Genomic DNA, 12,208 nt, shown 5'->3' with positions numbered 1-12,208 from the left:
TCAAGGCGAGACAAACTGCAACATTTCCTTAAAATTACCAATTGAGGGGCAGTAACCCAACTAAGGGTTGTCGGTTTTGTCTGAAAATGTCAGGGCAGATAGATCTTAACCTGATGAACATTTTTACTCATGTCAGATTTGCTCTAAATGCTTTATTTTCAGAGATATAAGCCAAAATCTACATTTTACCCCTATGTTCTATTTCTAGCCATGGCGGCCATCTTGTTTGGCGGGCCAGGTCATCAGACACATTTTTTAAACTAGATACCCCAATGATGATTGTGGATAAGTTTGGTTGAATTTGGCCCAGTAGTTTCAGTGGAGAAGATTTTTGTAAAAGTTAACGATGACAGATGACGACGACGTACAACAGACGCCAAGTGATGAGAAAAGGTCACTTGGCCCTTTAGGCCAGGTGAGCTAAAAAGTGTTCTGGCATATTTGTGCTGTGAAATGTAAGAGCATCTTAGATAAGACACTTATTGATGCACCTTACCTAAACCCAGGACTCTTCCATAAGCTATCATATTAGTCTGTAATCTAGGATCATCATATTTCTCTGCTTTCATCAACAATCTGACAATATCTCCTATGATATAGGCATCATCAAATGTTGGGGTCTCAGACAATGGAAACTTGCAGTACACATCGACAGCAGCTTGGGGGTCTTTGACTGTTAACATCTCTGCCAATTCAATGTAGGCATCATGAATCTGAAAAAGAAATGAAATTTAGAGCTACATATATCTTGAAATCAAAGCATAGGTCATTCTGACTATCATCAAAAGAAAGTTTAAATTTCTTGCTAAATCAATTGTTTTGGACAAGTACAATTATAGGCAGAAAGAATAAAAACTATAGCCAGTCTGTGTCCCTCACCTAGGTCTGTAATGCATCTTTAACAAGTTTACCGTTTCGCTTTATCTGTAGTTTTCAGTTTTCACCCAAAACACAAAAAGGGTAAAAAAATTGTCATTTAAGAGCAATCACTTCTATAAAGAGTCTACTTAAGATTTCGGGAAAATTTGACTTTTTTTTTAGATCTTGTCTTGGTGATCATTTTTGCTATTTAAAGTGTCTATCTCTATCTTTTATAGTTTTCAAGACAATAGACAAAAAAGTAAAATATTGGTAAACATTGTCATTTAAGAGCAAGCATTCCTTATTAGGAATTGACTGATGATTTCAGCTATGTTAATTTTTTAGTACATCTAGTCTTGCTGATCATTTTTGCTATTTAAAGTGCTTATCTATCTTTTATAGGTTTACAGATATCAGGCTTAAAACACAAAAAATTGGTAAAATCGTCATTAAAGGGTAATAACTCCAATAAGGGGTCTTCGGACAATTACAACCATTTGACTGAATTGAACATCTTGCCTTGTTGGTCTTTTTTGGTTATTTAAGGGGTTATTAGATGATTTAAACAATGTTAATTATTTGTAGATCTTGTCTTGCTGATCATTTTTGCTTATTCAAGTTTCTATTTATCTGTTTTATTCGATTTTCAGGTATTAAGCGAAAACACCAAAAATTGATAAAAATCGTCATTAAAGGGCAATAACTCTAATAAGGAGTCGCCTGACGATTTCAGTCATGATAACTTATTTGTAGATCTTGTCTTGCTGATCATTTTTGCTAATAAAAGTTTCTCTCTATCTATTATAGTTTTCAAGATAATGGGCATAAAATGAAAAAAAAAAAAAGGTAAAATTCATCATTTAAGGGCAATTGTTGTCTGACAGTTTTAACTTAAATGGACAATAGGTGGAGCTCAACATTCTGACCTTTTTTGCTCGACAGATTTTTTCTACATATAGAGATTTTCAAAATAATATACAAAACTTGCATTTCACCCCTATGTTCTATTTTTAGCCATGAAACAAATTTTAAAACTAGATACTCTAATAATGTTTACCCTTGGGCCAGGTGAGCTAAAAAAAGTCATTGTATTCTCTCCATGAATTTCTCAACTAGCAGAATAAAAACGTAGGGAGTTTAAAGCTTTTTAGGACAACGCCCTCATGCACAACTAGAAAAAATGTTACCTCCGGAGCCATGACAATCACTTCATTGTAGGATTTTTGTGATTCCTCTATTTCACCAGCTGATCTGTGAGCTCTTGCCAGACCTAGACGCGGTTGGTATGTCTTTCTGTTAATAGGAGCTGCCAGGGAGGGCTTATTATCTGAAATCTGTGTCGCAGCAGGTGGTGTCTGTGGCTCTGGTTGCTTTTCCTCTGACTTTTCTGGTGATATAATATGTGAGAATTTAGGTTAATGAAACTGAATAATTAGTGAATATTTATTTATTATATATAAATGTTTTTGTTCCATAGCTCATTCTTATCATTTATAAATAGAAGCTACTCAATTTCTTTAAAAATGATACTTTCTTTTTCATTGATTTTGCAGTGAAAATATATTTTACATTAACAGTTTGAGAAATAAAGAGAAAATATTGATACTGTGTACAATAAAACAATTATAAAATGGATTGCTAAAAAAAATATAAATGCTAAATCAGAAATTTCTAATTGCCAAATTACACTACATTTTGTGTAATACAATAAATGTGAAGAAGGAAATTTGATTTACTATCCACAATTGGTTCAAATCCATGAGATTGTGTTAGGTTTCATCTAAATAGGTGGTTCAATGACATTATACCCCTAACAAGTGATGTAATTATTTTTCTTATCTAAATGAACGAAAAAAAATTGTCATTATCAAGTACAAATTGAAGTAAATTTGTGTGTTTCCATATATTCTTTATTGTAGGGGTTTCAATCTCTATAATCCAGACCTTTTGGTCTGTCCATTCCTGAATTTATGTTTACTTTAAAATTTTAAACCAGAATTTAACCTTAATTAAAGTGACCGAGTTATCAAACAAAGAGTAAAATAAACGAGAAAATGAAGATACTGCTGTTAGAGTTTGTACACTGTAGGTTCCCTATTAGCAAAAGCTAATTGTGAAATTTTAAGTTCCTTGATAGGAAATTCATCCTATTCACTGATACCAGTTATTATTTAAATTACAAAAAATTAAATACAAGAGAGCAAAAAAACCAACCTACACAAAAACCATATATTTCTAAATGTAGGGGCCTTTTCAAAACATTTGTTCAGCGCAGGATCTAATTTATACAAAAATCATTTTTATTTACACACTGCCTTATGTGAAGCATCATGCAGTTATCTGACAAAAAAATATTTAAGGCACATTAGTATAGCATTTCTTGAATTTTTGTTAAAATATTTATTCCACAGCCAATTTCTCATATTTAGCTTTTCCAAATAATGGATACAAAAGCAAAAAACACCATCTTTTCAGCATATTCTACAAAATATTTTATAACAACTTTCAGACCTAACATGTAATTTGAGAAAATTTACCAGTAACATCATATTTTCGAATCGTCTTTTGAATATGATAACTAACAAAAAATTTGGTAGACTTAAAACTATTGGAAAACCGCGACTGGATTCTTATCATACAATATTTACATTGATAAAAGATAACAGGACTTCAAGATAAAAAAACATTTCAAAACCTTAATCTATTTTAAATTAGAGCGGAAAAATTATAATTTCATAAGATTTCTAAAGATTAAAGTTTAATTTTGGGAAAAGCTGCTCATGAACTTGAATCTGTAAGTAATGAAAAAATGCAAATCATGTACCAAAAGTCAAATCAACTAATTTCTAATTTGTATCTTTATGCAACATTAAATGTTGTGTACTGTATATTTGCAGATGACATACAAAAAGACAAAAAGATCACCTGTCTTTTTCACCAAACAGAAAGAAACAAAACAAAATTCAAATGAATTAAACAAAACACACATGAAAAACATCAACACACAAACAAGTTCCTTCTCCAAGGGAGATAACTCAAATCTGTAATGCTGGTTTTTATTTCTTTCTAAGAGCTGATTTTTCTGAGTTATCTACCTTGTTTAGCAGGTTGTGAATGACAAGCAGCAGCAGGCTTACCAACAGTTTTACCAACAGGAACTTTGGCAGGGGCAGCCTAGAAACAAGAGAAATTTATATCAAATACACTGTGTTAATACTATAGTCCATGTACAAAACTGCTTCAGGTATCAGATATAAAATAAAAACAGGATATACAATATTGATTTTATTCTTTTTGAATGTTTCTGAAGACAAGGATTGCTCTTCTCTCAAATGTGATTCAAAGAAAACTGGTGGAAAGACTGTACAGGCTGTGTGCATAACTTCAAAACATATTTTAGTCTTCCACTGAGGTATGCAGTGGACAAAAAAACTTTATTATAGCACTATTGCCTATAGTTGCATTACTGAAGTTTTTTTTGTTTGAAAGATCAGCAATTTTTTCAGTAGTTAAAATGGGCTTAATGTGTGTCAATGTCAGTGGATCACTAAATTCACATAAGAAGTTCTTTTAAATTGTAATTCAATGTTTTTATCAAATCATGTTCATAGTTTCAAGTTTACATTTTTCATTTTTACATTGTAGTTCCAGTATAAAACTAGGACTAAAAGATAAAGAATTTTTCATTTTTACATAGAGGTCAAGATCAGATGAACCCTGCCAGATTGATATGCACAACTCACAATCATTCCATACACCAAATATAGTTGACCTCTTGTTTATAGTATCTGGGAAACAGACCTAACAATGAAAACTTAACTAAGACCAATGAACCATAAAAATAAAGTCAATGTCAGTTCAGCCCTGTCAGACAGGCATAATGTTCGTCATTTTGGGAAAATTGGTGTTTAAAGCAGATGTTTAAAAGTCTATATTCAAGGAGATGAAATTTTAGAAATTGAGCCCATGTTTTAGCCTTATTGAACCATAGGGCTAAAATATGGCCCAAATTTTGAAAATTTCAAATTAAAGATTTTTGATTGTATGGCCATTTCCACAACTTATTATAGTTAAAACAATGAAGATAAAGAAAATAGGTCTTTCCATTTAAATTTACATATCAAGTTTCATTGTATGACATCTAAATTAGTCATAAATTACCATGTTCCACTTAATAACTAACAAGAATGTGTCCATAATACACGGATGCCCCACTCTCACTATCATTTTCTATGTTCAGTGGACCGTGAAATTGGGGTCAAAACTCTAATTTGGCATTAAAATTAGAAAGATCATATCATAGGGAACATGGGTTCTAAGTTTCAAGTTGATTGGACTTCAACTTCATCAAAAACTTTACCTGAAGCGGGACAGACAGGCGGACGAACAAACAGACAATCGAATGGACGAACAAACAGACGGATGAACGAACGGACGCACAGACCGAAAATCATAATGTCCCTAGGTGGGGCATAAAAACAGGCCAAATTCAATTGTTCTTGGGATTGGAAACATATAGGGCATGTGTCAGCAAAAAAACCTATATGACTTAAATTACTTTGTCAAACCCTGCACTCTGTTTCCTTGGCATAAATGGGGTGGCTTTATCCATGATTGTCAACTTTTCCACTAATCTCTACCTTTGACCTTTTTGAGTGTAAAATTATATATGTCAAAGCTTTATAAGAAAAGCTAGACAAAAATCATTGTTTCACTTTTTCACACGTTTACACCACAACTTGAAAGTTTTCAGCTTGAAATAATTGACTTCATATTGGTGGCCTAACAGGGCATCTACATTTACTTGATTATTCACTTCATTTTTAGACTCAGGGCAATTTAGAGCTTCACATATTGTATAGAGACCTGTCTTTTATACCAGAGACCATTTGTTGATCTCTATATACCCTTTTGCTGTCTCACTAGACTTTACCAACATATCTTCCTTAAATCATTTAAAAACATACATTATTTTGTAATTGTATAAAATAATCTTACTGCTTTTGCTGGAGTTCCTCTAGCGGCACCTCTTCCTGCAGGAGCACCTGGAAAAATCATTCATTTCAAAAATTAAGAAATTATTGGTACTCCCTTTGAACTTTAAACTTACACAATATTTTAATTCAAATTAACCTACATTTCTGGAAATTAAATACTTTTATTTTTGAAAGCCTAATATGATGACCCTGCACACATAATGAAATATGCTTTGACTTAATCATTTAGGATATTGGTAAATATATGTGCTAGTAATATAAGGTGCCAGGGCAGTCAATTGGAATGGTTATTTTGGCTAATAAAATTTCCACTTTTCCAATTTCAAATACCAGAGGCTCCGAGAATTATCACCTGGCAAAACTACCCCCACATAGCTGGAAAGTATTTTCTTCTGGATTTTCTGTGAAAACATTTTGTAGTAACAGCAAATGAGCAAAAATTGTAATGTATGTTTCATGTTCATTAAGTCATAAAATTTCTAAAATCATTTTAAAAGCACAGATTTGATCTTCAACAAATCTCTACCTTTGGTGCCTTTTGTTAATTTTTAAATAACACATAAAAAGCTATGGATCAAATCCATCTAAAAAAATAGAAAATTAATTTTGTCATGCATAGAGAGAATTTAGACTGAATTCCTCAGCTCTAACCAATACAAAAATCTAATACCCTCTGAATAATTTTCAGATTTTTAATTTTACGGTTTCCAAGCAATTGTGTTTTTAACCAAAAAAAACCAACTTTTGTCAATTTCAGTTATTATTTTTGCCATTCTGCTACCCACGAACTAGGAATAAGCAAATCTGTTCACATTATAAATGAGATTTTACATTTTCATCTTAATATCATTATCATCTTTCAAATTACTTACCCATGATAAGTAAATCAGGAAATCAATGTCACACTATTTCAACTTATTTCTTAGATTGTTGATATCTTGAAATATGGTGAATTTACTTAGTGATATCACCTCTGCTTCAAATTACTACCTTATCCTACAGGAGGATGCAAAATCAAACAACATATTCCCCACTGTGAAAGATAAACACAAATGGTATCTGTAAATAAAAGTACTTTAGCAATAACCCTTCACAACCTCTTGTAGCTGGAGTGGCTGGTCCTTTTCCTCTTGCTGCCGGAGTCCCTCTAGCAGCTGGTGCTCCCCTGGCTGGAGCACCTCTCCCAGCTGGTGCGCCTCTAGCTGGAGCTCCTCTGCCTGCAGGAGTTGGTGCTGCTTTAGCTTTAGATGCCTCTACAGCTTTCTTCTTTTCCTCCTCCTGTTTAAGTCTTTCTTGCCACCATGTTTGTCCTGGAGATTTATAAAAATAACTTTTAAGTTAGAAGTGTTCCCAAAATTATAATACATGTTCAATATTGTGCTGTTGATACTTTAGAGTGAAAAAAATATCAATGATGTATTTCAGATATGTATTTTAAAATAATTTTTCAGATGATACAATCTAAAAAAATCTTTTAAGATATACAGTGGTTTAAAACAAGAGTGCACACACTGAAATGTCTCGCCTTCTTTACTAACCATTGATTTTATGTTGATAGTCCTAAATACAAAGCTTTACTACAAGTAACACATAAACTTAACATGATCCAAGAAAATGAGGTCAAGGTCAGATAAACCAAACGAGAAATACATGTACACCTTACAATCATTCAATAAACCAAACATAGTTGACCTATTGCTTATTGTTTCTAAGAAACAGTCTTAAACAAGAAAACTTAACATTGACCAATGAACCATGAAAATGAGGTCAAGGTCAGATGAACCATGCCAGACAGACATGTACACCTTACAATCAATTTAGGCATTAAATATAGTTGACCTATTGCTTATAGTATCTAAGAGACAAACTTAACCATGAAAACTTAACATTGACCAATGAACCATGAAAATGAGGTCAAGGTCAGATGATACCTGCCAGACAGACATTTACACCTTACAATCCTTCCATACATCAAATATAGTTGATCTATTGCTTATAGTTGAAGAAAAACAGACCAAAACACAAAAACTTAAAACTGAGAAATGAACCGTGAAAATGAGGTCAAGGTCAAATAAAACCTGTGAGACTGATATGTACATCATAAAATATTTCCATACACCATTTATAGTTGACCTATTGCATATAGTATTAGAAAAAAAGATTAAAACTCAAAAACTTAACTTTGACCACTGAACCATGAAACCTACCAGTTGGACATGTACACCTTACAATCATTCCATATACCAAATATAGTAGACATACTGCTTATAGTATCTGATATATGGACTTGACCACGAAAACTTAACCTTGTTCACTGATCCATGAAATGAGGTCGAGGTCAAATGAAAATTGTCTGACAGGCATGAGGACCTTGCAAGGTACGCACATACTAAATATAGTTATCCTATTACTCATAATAAGAAAGAAATTAACATTACAAAAAATGTTGACTTTTTTTTCAAGTAGTCACTGAACCTTGAAAATGAGGTCAAGGACAATGGACATATGACAGACGGAAACTTCGTAACATAAGGCATCTATATACAAAGTATGAAGCATCCAGGTCTTCCAGCTTCTAAAATATAAAGCTTTTAAGAAGTTAGCTAACGCCGCCGCCGCTGTCGGATCACTATCCCTATGTCGAGCTTTCTGCGACAAAAGTCACAGGCTCGACAAAAAAAACTACATGATTTTAGCTGTGTGTTTTGGTTACAATACATCTGGTCTGCAAGTAAATTATGCCTCTAGCCTATCCTTTCTAAGATGATAAATACATTGTCTGTGGCTTGTAGCATGTATTTTTTTTATAATTACACCTTATGTAAGAATCCTGGGTTTTGATTGGTTGATAGCCAGTGTATTTTTCACCAATTTACTTTTATCAAATGAATATCGTTCCTTTCTAAACAGCGCCGGGGTATATGCAAAAAGGATATGCCTTTTTTACCCTCTCTGTCGTGGTATTTGCCAAAAAATACTCTACCCGACTGGACGCTTGTAATGTCACGATCATCAATGCGTTTTATGTCACGATCATCAATGTGTTTTGTACGTTAACATTCGGTGTAATTAAACAGATATAGCATGTTCTTGACACTGGTTCTTTGGTAAAGCGCCCAACGTCCGAGTAAAAAGTGATAAAATATAAATTGCAGCAAAACTTGTAAATAAAGAACATGGAACATCCTCATAGTCTATTCTATTCAACATTTAAATTTCAGCATGTTATATTCATCCGTTAATTTGTAATGATCGAGACAGTTTAGATGAAAAATTGTCAAAAAAATACATTTAACGTCATTTTATTTCCTTTGACGTCGTTATCTGATAGCGTGATTTTCAATACCAACATTACTATAAACTTTGAAATCATTATTTTGACGGTGTTTTGTTATCTTTATTAATTCTCAAAAACTTTAATGACAGTGTGTGTTTTCTTGTGAGTTGAAATTAACACAAATTAAGGTGATACATCTTCCTGTGGACTGTTTCCTTGTACTCAGCGTGTTGGTCTTGTACAAAGCAGAATAAATATTAATATCGTATTAACATGCTTTCGACCCGAATATGCATATAAATCGCTGCTGATTGCTCCTCCTCCTCACCCTCCTACTCCTCCACCTCACCATCATCATCATCATCTAGTTTGCCAATCTGTGTTACCATGAATTATCATTAATGTGGTCATATTTATAAATATTTTCAAAATGCACAAGAATGGCGTATAATGCATTCATCCCTTGCTTTGAATAGTTTGAATAACTAAAAATTTTCTTTTGTAGACGAAACACAACCCTTGGATCTTTGATAGGTTACTTCCCTTGATATTCAATAATACTTTTTTCCTTGGTATTGGAAATTTGAAATGTTAATATAGGAGAGTGACGAGACGTGTTTATATAAGATCAAAGGATTAAATGAATCACTTTTTTGATAATGTTTAAAGTTATTATAATAATGCAATTTTAGAGGAGAAATGATTGATTGATTGTTGTTTTCTGAACGTACAGTGGCAAATATTTCATGCAGAATTATGACCGAGAGAAGAATTTTCAAACAATAAATAAGATGTTGCATACGTTGTCGTTAAAAAAGAATTTAAAAAACACCAACTCCAATAAAAATAAACAAAACCATGACGAGAGAGAGAGAGAGACGACAAAAACAAAAACAAACAGCTAAAAATAAAATTTAAAAACATTTTCCATAGATTTTTTATTCATAGTAGGCAACTCTCTTTGTTGGTTGGTTGTAGCATATTAATCTCACCGACTTTAATTTTAAAAGAGACCACTAAAAACGACCAACCAAACAGCTTCTCCTTGTAGATACTCTTATACTAGTAGTATTATGATTTGATTTGTTTTTTGGTGTTTTTTGATATTCAGATATTAATCAAAATTGATAAATGGTATCATTTGTGCAGTACAGTGACAGATTGAAAAAAGGGGTTGGGGTACGGGGTAGTGTCGTCATACGTATGTCGTTGATACAGACAAGAAGATTTATCATGTCAATATTATGATACAACAGGAAATTTTCATATGCAGGATCTGAACACAAGAATTTTACAGAATAATCATATTTCTTACTGAATAGAGAAAAATGGCCTAAAGAATTACAGAATACAGAAATGTAGACCCCCTCCCCTAATCCAGACCGTCATATATATTATATTGTGACGGATAGTTTTGTTGATCTATTTAACTGTTTTAATTTGCGAAAAGAATATTTGTACAAGGTGTTGTTAATAAATTTAATGGACAATATATACCATGCCCTCTCAGCCGACGTCGTAATTTCATTTAGATGAAAGAAAGTATTTAAAAGCTTGTTTCCCTGTGCAACATGATATAAAACTCATTAGGCAGAGCAATTTTAATGGCTACTTGCATAATTGTTAAATCGTATTAAATTCGGTATCAAATTTATACTAATAAGAAACGTTACATATCTTAAATATTGAAAACAGGTTAAAATTATTTACTTGCATTAATATTGATATTTATCATAATTTATATTTAGTAGTAAATACAGAAGTTTTGAATATTTGATAAATAGCCTGCTGTTTAATCCGTATCGCTCAACTTTGATGCGCACCCATTACCACACCCTTTATCGCACCCCTATTCGGATTTCTCATTTATGACAGTAGTGATTCCGACTAAATTTACATGAAGTCCCATGTTTGTTAAACTAGATTTTTATATTTCAAAAGTGCACATTTTACTCACCAGTCTCAAAGTAGTCTCTTGTTTATTACAGTTTACTTGTTATTAAATTGTTGGTTTATTGTTGCTATTTTTTAAATTAACAGGTTTTATTCAGAATGTGTTTTATATAGTACAACATTACTAAAGGAGGATAAAAAGAACTGAATGAACTACCATACAAAACACAAACAAACAAAAAATACAATAAGCAAAATATTTCTATGGACAACAGCACCTAAATTGTAAGGTAACCCAATAAGCAGTTCCTATATATGATAAAACTTTTAAAACATGGCAAAAATAAATAAATCTGAAGGTAACCCAGGTGCTTTAGATCAGTAAGCAGTTCTTATATACTCTCCTGTTTAAATCTGTGATAAAGCGTATACATGGCAAAATCCGTATCACATGCCGTATCATCCCTCGGACTGATATTGGTATCTCGGTTTTTTTCTAGGTCTGAGAAAAATGCAACTGTGTTACACTTTAACAATTGATTAATAAAAATTGTCACATGGTGTCTTCTTATGTCGATAATTACAATGTATGTTATTGATCTGTAAGTTATATATTCGCCATCCTTAATAATTATCTAATATGTTTATTTGGCATGCCATACTCGATAGAAGTGCTGACGTGATAGAAAGCACTCTTTACCAAAACGTCAATGGAGATTACATTCCACGGAGGTTACATTTCGATGATTTCGTCATTTATAAAACATAATACGTGTATCTGAAGATAGAAGTTGTACTAAAATTAAATGTTGACACCGATATAGATCTGTTGGATGTAAATTTATTTTCAAAATAGGTGTTTGTTTAGAATAGACCATTCCAAGGAGATTACATGCTTAACAAATCTCTGCAGTTTTCAACTTTGCTTAGTTTTTCAGACTGATATGATTTGGAATGAATGACCATATTTATAAACAAAATTATTTATGGTAACCTTATAATCAAATTTAACTCATATCACACTCAATGTTGTGCTTAATATTTTGTCCTGCTTGGTCTTTTTTCCGTTAACGGAAATTACAGGTTTACGAAAAAATTATTTTGACGGCCGTACCGATCACTTTAGTTGTGCAACATGTACTAAACTTTATAAAAATTAAAAATATAGATAATAAAGAAA

General features: G+C 32.2%; 1 protein-coding gene across 2 annotated transcripts in view; it reads right to left on the bottom strand.

The window, feature by feature from the left end:
* Positions 1–12,208, bottom strand: part of LOC127738173 (uncharacterized) — a 41,382-nt gene that overhangs the window by 6,647 nt on the left and 22,527 nt on the right. The window contains exons 15-19 of one of the 2 annotated variants that reach the window (XM_052249322.1): positions 6,956–7,168; positions 5,860–5,906; positions 3,957–4,035; positions 2,049–2,248; positions 497–713 (exon numbers count right to left, since the gene is read on the bottom strand). In XM_052249322.1, coding sequence (XP_052105282.1) covers positions 497–713; positions 2,049–2,248; positions 3,957–4,035; positions 5,860–5,906; positions 6,956–7,168 — 756 coding nt within the window. The remainder of the gene's footprint in view (positions 1–496; positions 714–2,048; positions 2,249–3,956; positions 4,036–5,859; positions 5,907–6,955; positions 7,169–12,208) is intronic. The other variant, XM_052249323.1, reaches the window with a different exon arrangement.

Source organism: Mytilus californianus, unplaced genomic scaffold (genome assembly GCF_021869535.1).
Source record: "Mytilus californianus isolate M0D057914Y unplaced genomic scaffold, xbMytCali1.0.p SCAF_4, whole genome shotgun sequence".
Classification (NCBI taxonomy): Eukaryota; Metazoa; Mollusca; class Bivalvia; order Mytilida; family Mytilidae; genus Mytilus; species Mytilus californianus.
This window is presented reverse-complemented; position numbering and strand designations above follow the sequence as displayed.